This window comes from Salvia splendens, unplaced genomic scaffold (assembly GCF_004379255.2).
Source record: "Salvia splendens isolate huo1 unplaced genomic scaffold, SspV2 ctg578, whole genome shotgun sequence".
NCBI lineage: Eukaryota > Viridiplantae > Streptophyta > Magnoliopsida > Lamiales > Lamiaceae > Salvia > Salvia splendens.
The window spans coordinates 1-16,407 of NW_024599238.1; the positions used below are offsets into that span (position 1 = coordinate 1).

At 33.3% G+C, this 16,407-nt stretch overlaps 1 protein-coding gene and 1 pseudogene across 1 annotated transcript; both read right to left on the minus strand.

The window, feature by feature from the left end:
* Positions 1–8,609: 8,609 nt before the first annotated feature.
* LOC121790673 lies at positions 8,610–9,496 on the minus strand. Its single transcript, XM_042188825.1, has one exon. It carries the CDS (start codon positions 9,407–9,409, stop codon positions 8,876–8,878), a length of 534 nt encoding a protein of 177 aa, XP_042044759.1. The 5' UTR covers positions 9,410–9,496; the 3' UTR covers positions 8,610–8,875.
* A 3,011-nt stretch (positions 9,497–12,507) lies between these two features.
* Positions 12,508–15,351, minus strand: LOC121790674 (annotated as a pseudogene).
* Positions 15,352–16,407: the final 1,056 nt, after the last annotated feature.

Genomic DNA, 16,407 nt, shown 5'->3' on the forward strand with positions numbered 1-16,407 from the left:
TATAAAGTGAGTAGATTAGGAGAGGAAAGGTGAAATGTGGATAAAGTAAGTGAGAAAATAATTTCAATAATAAATTGGGAGTAACATTCCAATTTGGTAAGACTGATTTTCGTAGATAGACATAATATGAATCTTAGGGATTCAAAGGCACACATGTTTTGCCCCAGACTTGCTCTTGTAAATATATCAACAACCCAAACAAACTCAACAAGAAACGAAACAATAAAAATGGTGGAAAAGGAAGAGAATGAAGGTGTTATGATTTAGATAAATGCTTGGAACCTATGGACCTTCTACAAAACAATGAAGACAACCCAAGACAACTTTCACCAAAGTAAAAATCTAATGGCTCCACAAAACTAGCAAAACAAGAACTAGAATTGCATACCTTAACATTTAATCTAAGCCCGGCAATAAATTAAGTGCAACCACAAGGGATTTTGATAAATCTTCAAAGATGAAGAAGGATGCTCAATGTTGAGACTTTATTTGTTTATAAATAAGTTCCAAGCTACCAAGAACAAAACCCTAGTGTAGTATTTATACTAGAAGTGAATAATGAGCAAAATAAAACAAGTTTTGGTCAAAAAGTCACATTTCGAACAAAACACCCGACCGGGTGTTTCCCACAACTCATTTCGCCCGCCCGCGTGAAGTTTCTGGACAAAAATCGGATTTGCGACTAAAATGCCCGACCGAGTGTTTTCTGGTTGGCAACACACCCGGCCGCGTGTTTTTTTCTGCATTGCGCGACTTTCTTAAAATGACCATAACTTCCTCATCCGGGCTCCGATTGGGGCGTGCAAGGTACTCACGCGAAGCTCCTTCGACAATGAAGACAATAATGGTTCAAGAAAGAATTTGAACGTTGTCTTCATAGGTAAATTCCAGTTTGAATCAGACCTCTAAATCCGACTTGGCTCCTTATCATATCTCCACCTTCTTCTCGGACCCCAATTAACCCATGACCCTCGATGTCGTGATAATCCATGATGTTGAATACCTGGATTCACATCATCCTTTCCTTCTTTGTGAAAGGATTTGTCCTCAAATCCGGTTCTTCAATTCTTCTTTAGGACACCCGGGTTCACATCAAGACAGAAATTAAAATATGAGACTGGTTTTTGTGTAAGTATATATTTTGAAATCTTATAGAACTAGTCGTAATTTAACACATTTTTGTAATTTAAATAATCATCATCCATAAAAGGTTTGATTACTGTTATTTGTGTTATGTGTTCTAAATTGTCTCGTTGACTGCTAGATAAAACAAGTTCCATTTAAATCGACAACTGACAAATGAAATGACAAATATATATACACTTTTATGAATATAAGTTTGAGTGATATGAATACTCTCTCTTGTTGTTGTTTTTATTTTTTATAATATACTTTCCCGTGGTCAAAAAAGTGTCCCCTTTTCCACAAAAAATGTCCACAAATAAGTACCGAATTTTAAAATTATTTAGAAAATGATTTTAAATTTACTCTGATTTTGAACAATAGTCCTACTAAACGGCTTCAAATTTAAAAGAGTGAACTACACTAATAGTTCCTGATCTTGTAAAAAAATGCACCAATGGTCCCTAAAAAACTTTTCTAGCCTATTTAGTCCCTAAAAATTACATTTTTGGTACCTGTCGGTCTTTGATACCCCTAAGCATTTGAAATATCTTCTAAATGCCATGGAGGGCAATTTCAATATCTGGAAATTATAATTTTGGCACCTCTTCAATCATACAATTATTTTAGACATACATAAAAGCACCTTTTACAACAAAATATTTTCTTTTGAATTAATTCACTTTTTTTTAAATAATTACTTGAATAATGTATAGATTAAGCTTTATAATGAAAAAATTACTATTGTTCACTTTAATATTTTTAGTAAAAAGTGTTACTTGCAAGAGTTCGCTTTAATTTATGTTAGATATAATTCACTTAAATTTTAATTATTATATTTAAAAATAATCTTCACTATACTATATTTTAATTAATGTAATTAAAATATTTATTTTTCACTTAAGTATAGTAACATTTAATATTTTAGTAACATTTTTTAAATAAAATTACTATAATTCACTAGAATATTATTCTTCTCAAATTTAAAAAAATTTAATAAATTTTTTATGTAAAAATAAATCCCACAAAGAATTTTCTATAATTCACTTTAATATTTATATTTAAAATGTTACTATTAAATATAATATTTTCTTCTCAAACATATAGATTATTCTGTATAAAAAATAATATTTAATTTTAAAAATAAATAAAGCATAATTAAAACATATGATTTATTATTTAAATTTTTGAAATCATAAAGCATCAAATATTATTTATATGAAAATATAATTGAGTTTATAAAAGAAAATAGTGATGGAAGAAAAAAATTAAAAAAATAAAAGGAGAGTAGAAAGGTCCAAAATGCAGGCAGATCTTTAAATATTCGCACTAGTGATGCCTAGGGTTACTTTAGTCTTATCGTACCAAAAATGATATTGAATATTTTTAGGGACCATTGATGCATTTTTTGACAAAATCAGAGATTATTAGTGTAGTTCACTCAATTTAAAAAGATATAAAATTGAGATGTAAATGTAATGATACATTAAACAAGAATGTAAACAGAGAAAGTCGGTTTTGCCTTGCTGGAATTGACTCATTTAATCTCTTTTTCGATGTATGAAATGGGTAATAATTAATTAATCAGAAAAGTTGACATTTCATTAAGCATGGGCATTGGACAATGAGCTAACACACTAGCTTTAGCTAGCTGTGACAATTATCATAAAATCAGAAACAAAGTTCGAAATAATGTAAAGTTTGTTCTTGATCCACAACTTTAATTTCCTATATCACATCATTGCTTAGCTTCAACAATCTTGAGTTGTTAGCCGCCCAATAACATTAAGTGGGGCGGCGGCCTTTGCCTTTGTTTCCAGTTTTTATTGTGGACATCATCGCCCTTCATTAAAGTTTATCTTGCCTTTTTGCTAATTGCATTTGCACCTCTCATGTGATTCTTCATTTCTAATTTCAAAATGATATATTCATTCTATTGTTAAATAATTTCGTCATTATGAATTTCAGTTACAAGAGGAATGCAAAATTTTGATTTTTGAATTCAATCATCGTTTTGTACAAAAGAATTATACTTGTAATAATTCATATTCATACAATAATAGAGAGTTTTTATATAATTATAACCACACCCAAACATATATGGTCCCCACACGCCTCTCTCTATATACAAAAAATTTACTTCAGAATCTAGTATACAAAATACATGAATGTATTAATATGTTATCTTTGCTAAGTATTAATGATTTCTAGGTAGTACCGTGTGCTAGCTCAACGACTTGATCATGTAGATAGTAGACATGCATATCTTGGATTTTTTTTAATTTAATGTTCTTTTATATCATCTTATCATATAATAATGAATGACAAAAAGCATTCGAGTATTCGAACTGCATCTATCAATTATCATATAGTAATGTATATGGTTTGAACAATAACTAAAACCATCTACTATATATTCTTTTACATGCTCTGAACAACTGACGAGTATACAGACCATACTTAATTAATATTTTTATATATTTCGTTCACAAAAAAATAATCATATTTCGTTCATAATATTGTTAGGCCTACATATCTCCTTTAGCAAAGGTGTGTATCTCGCAGCACACGATATATCCCAACCAGACAACCAAAGATGCAGATGATAACAACAAAAAGTAAAACCAGAAAAATATATAACTAGATTTAATGGAGCGATGTCAAAGATCGAGACATTTTCATGCTTTAAGAGGATTAACGAGATAGCAAATCCTAGGGAGGCGATAGTTTATGAGAATTTAAGTACTATTATGGAAGTAAAAAGTATAGTACATTTGAAATGTACAAGTAGGCTTTGAGGGTTTTTTAAATTGAACAGCTGCAAATGTATAATAAATTAAAGCAAATTAAAGTGGTAGACCAAGATCGCTTTATGAATTCAATTTTTATCTTTCGCGATTATTGTGAGTATTGCTCTTCATATTCCAAGTATTACTCAAACCAAATTAGTACTTAGCACTTGATGGAATTTTCAACCTAGCTATGGGTGAATCTTTAGTGGGTCGTCTATCAAACTAAAACACATGGAGTTTGAGAATAAAACAAGACATCTAATATGTCACAAACGAGACTGAAAATGAACAATAATATTTTTTTATTAAAACTACAAATATGAGACCCTAAATATTTTTTGAAATTGAAAAAAAAGGAGCATTTCCGCGTGATCCAGTAAGCACCAGCTGCGTGCTCTTGTCTGAAGCCTTTTTTGGGCTGCTTATTGAAATCAAGAAAAAGATTTTTTTTTCTTATTTTGAGTTGGCAAGAAAAAGACTTATTACAAACAAAATATCTAATCATACTAATAAATACATTGTCATTTTCTTCGTGGTCCTAATGATAATTAAGATAATTTATGTTCTTTGTGGTCCTAATGATAATTAGGATAATTTATGTTAACGTTAATTGAGTAATAACGAGGAAAATTTGGCCCAATTTGTTATTTATGTTTCATTTTTACGTGTCAACATTATTCTATTGGACCTCAAGATATATGTCCTTAAATTACACAATGAATCAAAGTTCGTGGGTTTAATCCAAAAATCGAAAGATGTGGGTTTAAATTACACAACGAACAAAGTTTGTTGTATTGATTGAGAAAAAAAAACGAACTTTAGTGTAATGTGTATGATTCTCTTTTTTTTCAGAAGAGTATATTGCCTAACTTCGCTTGTGTTTGTATGCCTGTTTTATTAAAATTCTTCAAAAAGACTAGAAAGTGGAAATATTATCAAATTCAACTTTTATTGTATCGGAATGAGGAAAATGTAGTTTAGTTTTTTGGTATCGTAATTGCAAATAGAGTTAGTTCGGTCTATAAATTGAAATTTTAGCAAAGTTGATTAATTCTATATAAAAAATTTAATAGACTAAGTAAGTTTTGTTGTGAAGGTAACTATTGAAATATTCTCCACTTTCCTAATTTTGATGTGAAGGTAAGTAGGAGTATATTTTAAATAGTGTCTACTTTAATGAATAGTTTGATTTGTGGCATTGAAATCATTTTTCAACGTCGGACATATTCCTAGGGCGATTGGTTTATTAATGTGAATTTTTCTTACACAACGACCCAAAAAGACTTCATTTTTGCAATAACTAATATGGAGTGCTTTTTCATAAAATATGGCCATTCGAACAAATTTGAAGTTACATAGTACTCCTTCCGTCCGAAGATAAACGAAGCATTCTTTTTTTTGGCACGAGATTTAAGCAATTGATATTTAAAGAGTTAGAGCATTAGCAATGGAAGGGCCCTCCTATAGGGCCCTTCTTTTTTTATTATTTCCACATCATCAATTTTTGAGGCCTATCTTCCCATAATGGAAGGGCCTTCCCATAAGGCTCTCCCTCCCTTTCATTTCCACATCATCATTTTAAATTTCTAGCACTTGTATTTTTAATATGTTATCAAATTAAAAATTTAAATGCAAAAAATATTAATACACAAACCGTCGTTGTATTGCAAGATTGGAAAATAGAATACAACGAGATGCAAATTTAAAAAAACCTACATTTAAAAAAAAATAGAAAATAACAAACCAACAAAAACACAAATAAAACTCAAGTGTCGTCGTCGGAATGCAAACCCAAGTGTTTCTTTATCTTGTTGATAGATTTCCAGATGTCCGCTTTGACACGATCATCCGATTCATCTCGATACCGCTTGTACAACTTATGCAGCTTGTAGAACTTATACAACTTGTCGGAATCCATTTTGTAGGGAGAGAAAGTGTAAAATGAGAAGATGGATGAAGGGAAGTGGAGGAAAGAATGAAAATGATGGGAAGTGGATGTATATATAGAGGAATTAAATTAAATTTTGAAAAAATAACTATATGCAAAGGGCTTATGATCGGCCCTTCCTCCACAATGGAGGGCCTATCAAAGGCCCTTACTCATCGGCCAAGGCCGATATATCGGCCCATATGGAGAGAGAAAGAATGGCCTATCATACCCTTTTTCCACTATGGTTGGCCGATGGGGGCCGATCGGGAGGGCCTCTCCATCGGCCAACCGTTCTTTTTTTTATTATTATTTCCACATCATCATTTTATCAAAGAGCCTATCTCCCTACTATGGAAGGGCCCTCCCAGAGGGCCTATCTTTTTCCATTTCATTTCCACATCATCACTATTTTGTTTTAATTTTTTATCACTTCTATATTTAATATGTTATCAAATTAAATAAATTTGAATGCGAAAATATTAATGCGCAAATCTTCGTTGTATTACAATATTGGAAAAAAGAATACAACGAGATGCAAATTTAAATAACATTTTTATGGAGTATATATAGTGTATAAATTATGTAATAAAAAAAATATGTGCAAGGGCGGATGATAGGCCCTTCTTCCACAATGGAAGGCCTATCATCGACCATCACTCATATACATAAATTGGCCATGGCTGATACATCAGCCAATAGGGAGAGAGAAGCAATGGCCTTTCTTAGGCCCTTTTCCTACAATGGTTGGCCGATGGGGGCTGATCGGGAAGGCCTCTCCATCGGCCAACTATTGTAAATGCTCTTAAAGTAGAGAAAGTAAAATATGAGAGAGGGAAAAGTAGAGAAGTAAAGAGAGAATAAATTAGGTGGAGAATAAAGTAAGAGAGTGATTTTTTTGCTGAAAAGGGAAATGACTCACTTAGAGCATCTCCAAGGGGCGAATGTATATAGAGAAAGTATATTATGTATTTACTTCTTAAACAGTGAAATATACCCTTCTATAAAAGTAACACATTCCAAAGAGAAAAAGTATATATAAATGTAAATTATTTTTCAAAAATAAAATGGTAGTACAAACACATTAAAAAATATAAAGTGTAATATCTTCTCAAATACCTTTTCCCTTGGAGAAATGTTTTTCATGAAAAGAAGGCAAATATGGTAGTTATAAGATTTTACCTCTCCATGGATGAGGAGGTAAAGATACCTCTTCAAAATGAGAAAATGTATAATACCTCTCCCATTGGAGAATGATTTTTCATGAAAAAGGTAAATATGACAGTTATATTAGTTTACCTCTCCATTTATTTCTCCCCCTGGAGATGCTCTTATAGTGGGACATCTCAAAAGGGAATATGACTCGCTTATCTTGGGACGGATGAAGTATCCTACAATCTCCTATTAATTAGTACACAATCAACATTATTTTGGTCATGAAATATGCGGAAAAATTCACATTAAAAAATCCACATTAATAAATTTGGCACTGAAAAATAATCGGCCATAAATCAAACCAAGAAAACTAAAGTTTGGGGCTTTAGCTATTTAAAGAGTTAAAGCTACAAATTTCTTTGCAAGTTTCAGACTATTTAAAGTTATTTTAAGAGCTGAAATATAAAATTAACTTTAATCAAAATTAAGGCTATAAACTACTTATAATTATTTAAACGACTTTCATGGCTGATGGCTCCCTACTTCGTACTTTTATTTATCTAAAAGAATATGCATTTTATTGTGTAAAATTAGAAGAGTAAATACAAAATCGTAGGAAATGCTATGCTTCTATTACCTAGCTTTATTTTCTACTGTTTACTATTTATTATCTTTATTACCTAGCTTTATTTTTCTAAAAGATATTCTTAAAATGTACTTTCCTCAAATATAATATTATAAGCTGTAATTATCCCCTTTAAAATATAATGCAAAATGGTAGGAAATGCTGTGCTTTTATTACCCAACGAAAACTTAAAAAATTATAGTCACTTAACTAAACTAATATTTAAATAATGATATATATTAAGTGGTTAGTATATAAAGTAAGAAAAGACGCATAGTTGCTATTCGTTATGGTGGAAAATGGGCTAAGATTGTACTCCCTCTGTCCCGGACTACTTGCACTTATTTCCTTTCTGGGCGTCCCAAGTTATTTGCACTCTTTCCATTTTTAGTAAAAATTATCACCTACAGCCGCAATTGTTGACTTTGCTATACACTCATTCCTTAATCTCTGTGCCGAAAAGGAAACGTGCGAGTAGTCTGGGACAGAGGGAGTATATATTTTGAAATATAATGGGCTTTATATCATAACAGACGATATTGTATGTTGGGTTGATCCAATTAAAAATGTAGGCCCATTAATAAATGTGTGGAGTGTTGTACTTTATGATATTGTACATCAACTTTTAAAATTTAAAATAAAGTGCGTAACAAACATAAAACAAAACCAACCTATTACTCTAGTCACATACATAACTAACCTATACACTGAATATATCATTTCATCATTAAAATCATAGGCAGAAGCCATGTGTAACCAACCAACAATACAAACTGGATGTGTTTATACCATTTTGAAATTGAACAAATTAAATATCTTTAGACACTACCGAATACCAATCAATGATTTCAATAATGAACAAATAAAACGTGCAGTCATGCACAATTATGTATATGGTCCTAATTATATTGCTAACCTATTAATATCTAGTTGCTTGGTACCAATAAATATAATAGAATTATTTGGTACCGTTTTTCTTCACATCATATTTCAAACCTCGAAATGTTATTTTTTGGGACATAGTCACGCGACGATATATTCCAATCAATACAAATGTACAAATATCATCGACAAAAGAAACTCCAAATTCAACCATTCTATTATCCATCTTATCTCATCTCATTTTTACCACCACAAGAGATAAATCGAATGGATAAAAAGCGCACACAACAAACTAAAAAAAATCCAAGATTTGAAACCAATAATAATAATAATAATAATAATATTAAAACACTAAAAATAGATTATGCTTGATTAGGCACGAATGCCCTGCCGCGGCCGGCAACCGACAAGTTCCACCGCCGCGGCACGGCGTTTCTCCAACGACCGCCGCCTCCGCGAGTACTCCATACTCGCCCTATCCACCACCTCATCTCGCGACGCGCCACATGCCAGTGGCGCGTGTGATCCTAACCACGATCCTTTAGCTACTTTCTTCGCTTCTCGGTGGTTGCTCTTCGCCTTTTCCGCCTCCACGCTCCAGCCACGGCTAGACTCTATGTAGCGATCAAGCTGCCTCGAAATCCTCTCGATCTCGTATCGATCGAGAAGAGAGTAGAAACCTTCACTTTGAATAGTTTTTGTTGGACAATTAGCATCAATTTTGCTAGTAGAGTTGGATTTTTCTTGAAATTTTCTCACGGCTTCCGCCTTGTGCCGCGACGGTTTGGCGTCGAACTTAGTCCTCGACGCGTTGAGCTCCATCGCTGGCCGGCCGGAGCGGCGCTCCAACCACGCCCATGCAGCGGATTTGTTTAGAGAGCCGGAAAAGCTCACACTTTTTTCCATTGAATTTATGTTGGAAGAGAGTTGTGAGATGGAATATAATATAATGATGAATTTAACACGTTGTTATAGAACTATGTAGATGTCTCATACGCGTAAGATGCTAGTGTGTTACATTTGTATTTTGATGTGAATCGGTCGAATTCGAAAGTTACGTGCTATTTTGTCACCAATTTTTTTTTATCATCATGTGTGTTGCGTTACTATTCGCATTTAAATCACATGTTCGTTTTTTTGCAACTTTGTACAATTGTAGGGCCATAATTTGTCGGAAAAGGTTCGATTTATATCAAGTTTTGCAGAATTTGATATATTAATTGCATGGTGATTTTGTAATTGGATTCTAGGATTTAGATTTTTTTATCCCACAATTTTGATATGATTATTTGAAAAGGAATTTTAATAAGGAATTCAAGAATTTGAAAAGGATTAGTAAAATAATTTTATTTCTCCATTAATTTTTTTTGGGAAAGCCCTAGTTTTAATGCAAATTTGGTTATGTATGAGAGAAAAAGAGCACAAGCAATTCAAGTAGTATTAGTGGATAATGAGAACCACTTTATTAGTAATGTAATATTTGGTGAAATTTTTTTCGAAGAATTGACTAATTTTATGAAATAAAAAGAAAATGAACTAATTTTGAAAAAGTTTCAAGGATAGAAGTGGCCTAATTATGAATTTTTATTTCACTTTAAAGTATCTTAAACAAATGTATTCCATGGCACATCATTATCTTGGCGACCAAGGGACGGATGCTCCAGCGGCCAAGCCATTGCTCCAACGGGAGCTTACGGTCCCGAACCCCCCACCCATGGTCGCCCTCGGCACCGGTGCCCCAACAACAAATCCAAAATATTCGTAGTTCAGAAGCTGTGCTGCCTAAAATTTAGGAAAGAAGTGATTCAAATATGGGCTTCAATTTATTTTATTGGGCCTTAATTACTTTTATTATTTTTGTTGGGCTATATCTTATTAAATTTTAAGAAAATAAATCAAGCCCAAGTTTAAAGAATTAAATCCCACATGCAAAGCAGCCTAAGAGCATTCACAATGGAGGATGTCCAGCCGGGACGTCCGCCATTAGGCGAGGGAGGGGCGGATGAGGACGTCGGTTGCGGACACCGCACATCCGCGGCTTTCCGGGATGTCCGTCGTGACGTCCGCCATTGCGGTGCCACGACGGACGTCCCGACGGATGTCCCGATTGTGTAGTGGGATGTCCTTATGACGTGGCAGTGCAGTGAGAGATCCTTATGACGTGGTAGGAGGTGTTTTTGGGAAGTCCGCCGGGACATCCGCACCATTGCGAATGCTCTAACACCCTATGAGAAATTCTTTTCATATTTTTGCTCTCTGCTTTTAATCTAATTATTTTTCTTCTCATTTTATTTTCATTTTTTGAATCAAGAGTGGGGCAGTACTTGTCAGCAAATTTTCCAAATTTTAATTCTTATAAGAATATAAAATTTGCAAACACTATAATTTCAATTTCCTCACCTTTAATTTAATATTTCAAAAATAAAATATTTCAAATACAATACTATAATTAGTTTTGCGTACACAATCTCCATTGATCTAATCATCAATTTCATTTTGCTAATTAAATTTTATTTAATTATTTTAAATAACATAAAATCAAATTAAAAGATGGAGTAAATAACAAAATTACAACCACTAAGTTGGTTTTGACTCTAATACTTCTTTATATAGATATATTTTGATTCAAATACAGGGAAACATTAATGTGACACCAGGTTTAAACTTTAAAGTGACATCATAACACTAATCATAGCACTGCAATATTCATAGAGTAACACTGCAATATTCATAGAGTAGCACTGCAATCTGGTAACAAACTGAAAAATAGAGAATATCGATCTTGCCATTCAGCATTTTTTTATGTTTCAATTTAATTAAAATAGGGTGCCACGTGGCAGCTTGAGAATCACACGATTTTTAGATCTAACGGCCTAAAATGGTGGTATGATATTACAATAAAGAGAATTGTTATATAAATACATACCTTCAAATACATATTTAACTTAAATTTTTACTCCATGATCTATTGTTTTCGGATTTAAAGCAAAATGTTAGTTCTTCTAAATTTGATTGCGTGTTTTTTTCGTTCGGTTCGATTATCAAATGTCAAACGAAACAACAAATCAAATTACATATATTATAAGTAACTATTTAATATTATTATTATTGAAATAATTTTATAATATTATTTTTTATTAAATTTCAGGCTAATTTGTATTTTTGGCCATCCCTGTGGACGACCATAAATTTTTTTTTTATCATTGTTCACCATGTACGATAAGTAAATTCTCACGGGATGTTAATAAAGCACATGTGTATTTTGTAATATAAAATAGACCTTGATATATTATTTTAATTAAGCACATTCATTTTTATTGAATATAATGCAAAAGTAAATATAAAGTTTTAAAAAGTTGCGACTTTATTACGCTAAATACTACTATAAATTTCTTTACTTAAACGCAACGGATTCCATTATTAAATACAAAAAGGTGACAGCCAATTCGAAGGTATACATCATCCCTAATCAATAAATATTAATTACATTTTCCCAAAATTAGCATAAAAGAGATTGTGTTGGAATAAAGAGTATGGGAAATGGTATGTGCTAAATTTAGAAAATAAGCAGTTTCCTTTTCTTCAATATTTCATCTAATCAGTAGAATTACTAAAACTACAAGAATGGACCTTTTGACTAATTCAAATTTAATCGACCTTCTCTTTTTCTTAACCCACATAAGATCATATTCGAATTGATGCTCAAGGAATATTGTACTTATTTTAATTGGATCCATGAAACAATAATTATGTTTATGTAGGATTTGAACCTACGACATCGAGTTTTGAAGACCCACTTTTTATCGAACTGAACTAAGAATATTTTCTTATCGGAATAAAAAAATGTACAAAAAAGATTCTTATTTTTTTAAAGAACCAATTTTTATTTTATATGCATATATGCTATAGTTTCATAAAAATGAACGATTCCGCGCAACGCAATTTGAACCGATCTTCGTTGATTCCTCGTTACTGCTCAAAGGGTCAGTAAGGATGACATAAAATGAACAAAGACCAAACATGGCATATCATAATACTCTGACTAAAGCAGATTCCAAAGAAACTGTTTGTTGAATTTCCAAGTGATGGAAAATCAACCCTCACAGAAATTATTAACACCAGTGATCTCAATCAGGCTTGTTAGGAATGAACACAACCTCACAGCCTGACTAAGCTAAAATTGATGTTCCATAACAATAAAACAAGAGAGAGACTGAAAAACTATGCTACATAATGTGAAGCAAACAGAATCCCTTCTTTCCTCTTCACTGCTTGCCAAGGATGGTGGTCTCTGCAATCATTGAGGTGACGACGTAAGGGTCCATGTTGGAAGCCGGCCTCCTGTCCTCAAAGTAGCCCTTCCCATCTTTCTCCGTGTCACGCCCCACACGGATGGATGCACCGCGGTTAGCAACACCCTGTGCATACACATTTTCACATGATCATCATTGATAAAAAAAAGGTTTTAATTGACATTATCAAAAATGCTAAGAGTTTTTACCCATTTGAAGGTGTTGATGTCAGCAGTCTCGTGTTTGCCAGTGAGGCGACGCTCGTTGCCCTCCCCGTAGGCAGCAATGTGCTCCTTGTGCCTCAGCCCGAGCTTCTCAATGGCCTTCTTGATGACTTCATAGCCTCCTTCCTCTCTCATGGACTTGGTGCTGCAAGAGTGTTTACAAAGATAAGTAAATAATCAATCCTTGAACGAGAACACAAGTTTGCATCGACGGGATTAAGAGAATTACCTGTAGTTGGTGTGTGCACCAGCCCCATTCCAGTCACCCTGGTGACATAAAGGTAAGAATCACAACTATACTAATGAAAAAAATAATTTAAGGAAGAAACTGAATTCACCTCGATGGGTTTGGGGTCAAGGACACAACGACTCCAGCAATCTCAGTGATCCTCTGCCAAGATTGGAAAACATGTTTTAGCACTAGCAGTGAAGAGTTACATATGTAGCATATCAAAACGAATCAATACCTCCAATATGTAACGAGCTATCCAAACCTCGTCTCCCGCTGAAATGCCAACAGATGGTCCGACTTGGAATTCCCACTGCAGAAGCATCGGTCATCATCTTTACATTTTCGATAACCAACAGAAACAAAAATACTTTTATTGCTCCAAACTTTACCTGGCCAGGCATCACTTCTCCGTTGATCCCACTGATGTTGACTCCGGCATAAAGGCAGGCCTTGTAGTGTGCATCAACGATGTCACGCCCGAAGGCCTTGTCCGCTCCAATTCCACAGTAGTAAGGTCCCTATATCCAACCAAACACTGATTTGTAACTTATAGTTATAAGTCCAATATATTTCCAAAGACTACTAATTACATTCACAACAAATTCAATAACTCTGACAAGAAGTGGTCAAGCAACAAGAAGAAAGGAAATCGGAGGGATCGTGACCTGAGGTCCGGGGAAACCACCAACGGGCCATCCAAGAGGCCACTTAACTTCCTTCTTCAGCAGCGTGTATTCTTGCTCGATACCATACCTATAACAAGATCAAATATCCAAAAATATTTAGCGTTTCTAGCATAAGTAAAATCAACGAATCATGTCATTAGACGAAAAGGAAATCATAATAATACCATGGAACCTCAGCAACAACATCAGCGTGGCTGAAAATCTTGGCTGCCTTGTGCCGGTTGTTCGTTGGAATAGGCTCACCAGCAGGCGTGTACGCATCACAGATGACCTACAAGCAAGAAAACACAAAATATTAAGTAAATTCAATCTAAACACGAGACAAAAAACAAAATTTGTTAGGCAGAAAACAGCTTACCAGAATGTTGTTTCCCCTCCTAAATGGATCCCTGAAAATTGCCTGGGGACTGTTTCACCACACAATAAATTCTTAATTACATAACTTTTCCCCAAAAAGTATTTTTTTTTAAATAAAAAAACAAAGAAACATACTATAGGATCACTTCACTGTCCTCTCCGGGGGCTTGGCCAGTGCTAGATCCATCGTAGTTCCACTTGGGGAGCTGAGAAGGATCGCTAACCGGGCCGGGAAGGGTCTGCATTCACACAACAACTTATTTCATTAAAATTTATTTAAATCAAGAGGAAATACACAATAAAAAAGAGAGTAAAATTAGATCATCACCCTAGCTTTGCTTCTGAGGTCCATACCAGAGCCACCAATCCTGCCAAATATTGTGCATCAGAAATTGATTAGCAATCATACAGACAAATTAAATAAAAATAAATAAGCTACAAAGATCTTGGTGAAAATCAATGAATTTGTATAAACAGTGGGGATGGATTGATTAGTCCATTTCATTTTCAACAGATCAGAGCCCAAAATAGACCATTTCATTTCACTTTTGATTTTCCCATAAAAACATACTAACAAGAGATGGTAGCTTTTTTCTGATCTCAAGCTTCAAATGAACATTTCTAAATAGTTTTAAAAAAGGAATCTTTAGAGTAAAAGATCCAGATTCTTGTTTCCTTAACCAAAAACAGAGCAACATAAATCACTGAGACAAACAAAGAAAGAAATCAAACAGCTAAACAAAAACAGAGATGAAAAGGGAGCACATCACTATTCAATCAAAAGCAACAAAAAAACAGAGTAGGAGAAGAACTGACCAAACATATTCGGCAATGATCTTCTCAGTTGATTCAGAGAGATTGAGGTTGATGAGATCTGTAAGCAGCGACATCTTGCAAGAGATTCAGCCGGTTTGCCTCTCTCTTTCTCTCGGAAGTAGTTGTGCTTGACTTCAGAGATGGATCGCTCTTTAATAGGAGAGTTTTTGAGAAGACAAAAGGAAAAGTGATATTCTATGCGTTTTTAGGAATAGTAAAATCTGTGCACTTAAAACTAAATTAATGGTTAATGTACATAAATATAAATCAACGAGGATTCACTTATAGGAAATGCAAAATAAGTAGTAAAATTATTATACAATGCGAATTAGGGAATTTAAGTTTGGTTGAGAGAGGTAGGTAAATGCTGACCTTATTAATGAAAGGAAGGAATCTCGTCCAAGGGATTCTTTGGGCACACGGGATCTGGAATTCTGGATGGGTTTTTATAGAATGACCATTCTGCCCCTGGGAAAATACCTTCAAAAGTTGAAATTTTGAAAAGTTTTTTTTTTTTTTTTTTTCGTGAACATACTTTACAGTTTATAAAAAAGATTCAATCTTTTTATACCGGAATTGAATATAAATAGGTAAAAGAAACGTGATTGATAAAATTAATATGTTTGGATAGCTAAAGTGAGCATTTTTATGTAACTTTATGTGTTGTGGTAAATGATTATGGTAAATGACATCATCAAAAATAATCTCTAATGTGGACTTTTGCATCTTAGCGAATCTCTATAGTTTGAATAAAATATATACAGATAATAATAGTCTTAATTACATACTAAGATTTAAGTGATTTTTAATATAAATATGCAAGTATTCGAGGTATGCATGTAAACAATAAAACAATGGCGGAAAACATAACACAGCCCTTGGCCAGTTATTTTTTTGGTACTATTCATATAATATTATCAAAAAAATTTATATTTTGAATAGATCGTTATGCAAAAGTACCAATCATTATAAAAAAACGTTATTAATACTACTACTCTCTCCGTCCCCCATTAGGAATCTCATTTGAGTTCGACATAGATTTTAAAAAATACTCCGTACAAAGGAAAGTGGGTGGGAAAAAGTAGTTAAATGCGTGACCTATTTTTATATATTATAGTTTTTATAATAGAATGTAAATGGAATGAGTTAGTGGAAAGTGAGGTCTACCTACCGTTTATAGTAAAATTGAACCGGGACTCCTAATGACGGACATATTAAAAAAGTAAACCAGAACTCCTAATGGCGGATAGAGAGTCTTTTTTTTCGAAATTCGGAATATTTAGAGCATCCTCAACGA

Bases quoted from the DNA above. Each gene is read 5' to 3' on its own strand.
- LOC121790673 (XM_042188825.1), bottom strand. From the start codon at position 9,409: ATGGAAAAAAGTGTGAGCTTTTCCGGCTCTCTAAACAAATCCGCTGCA.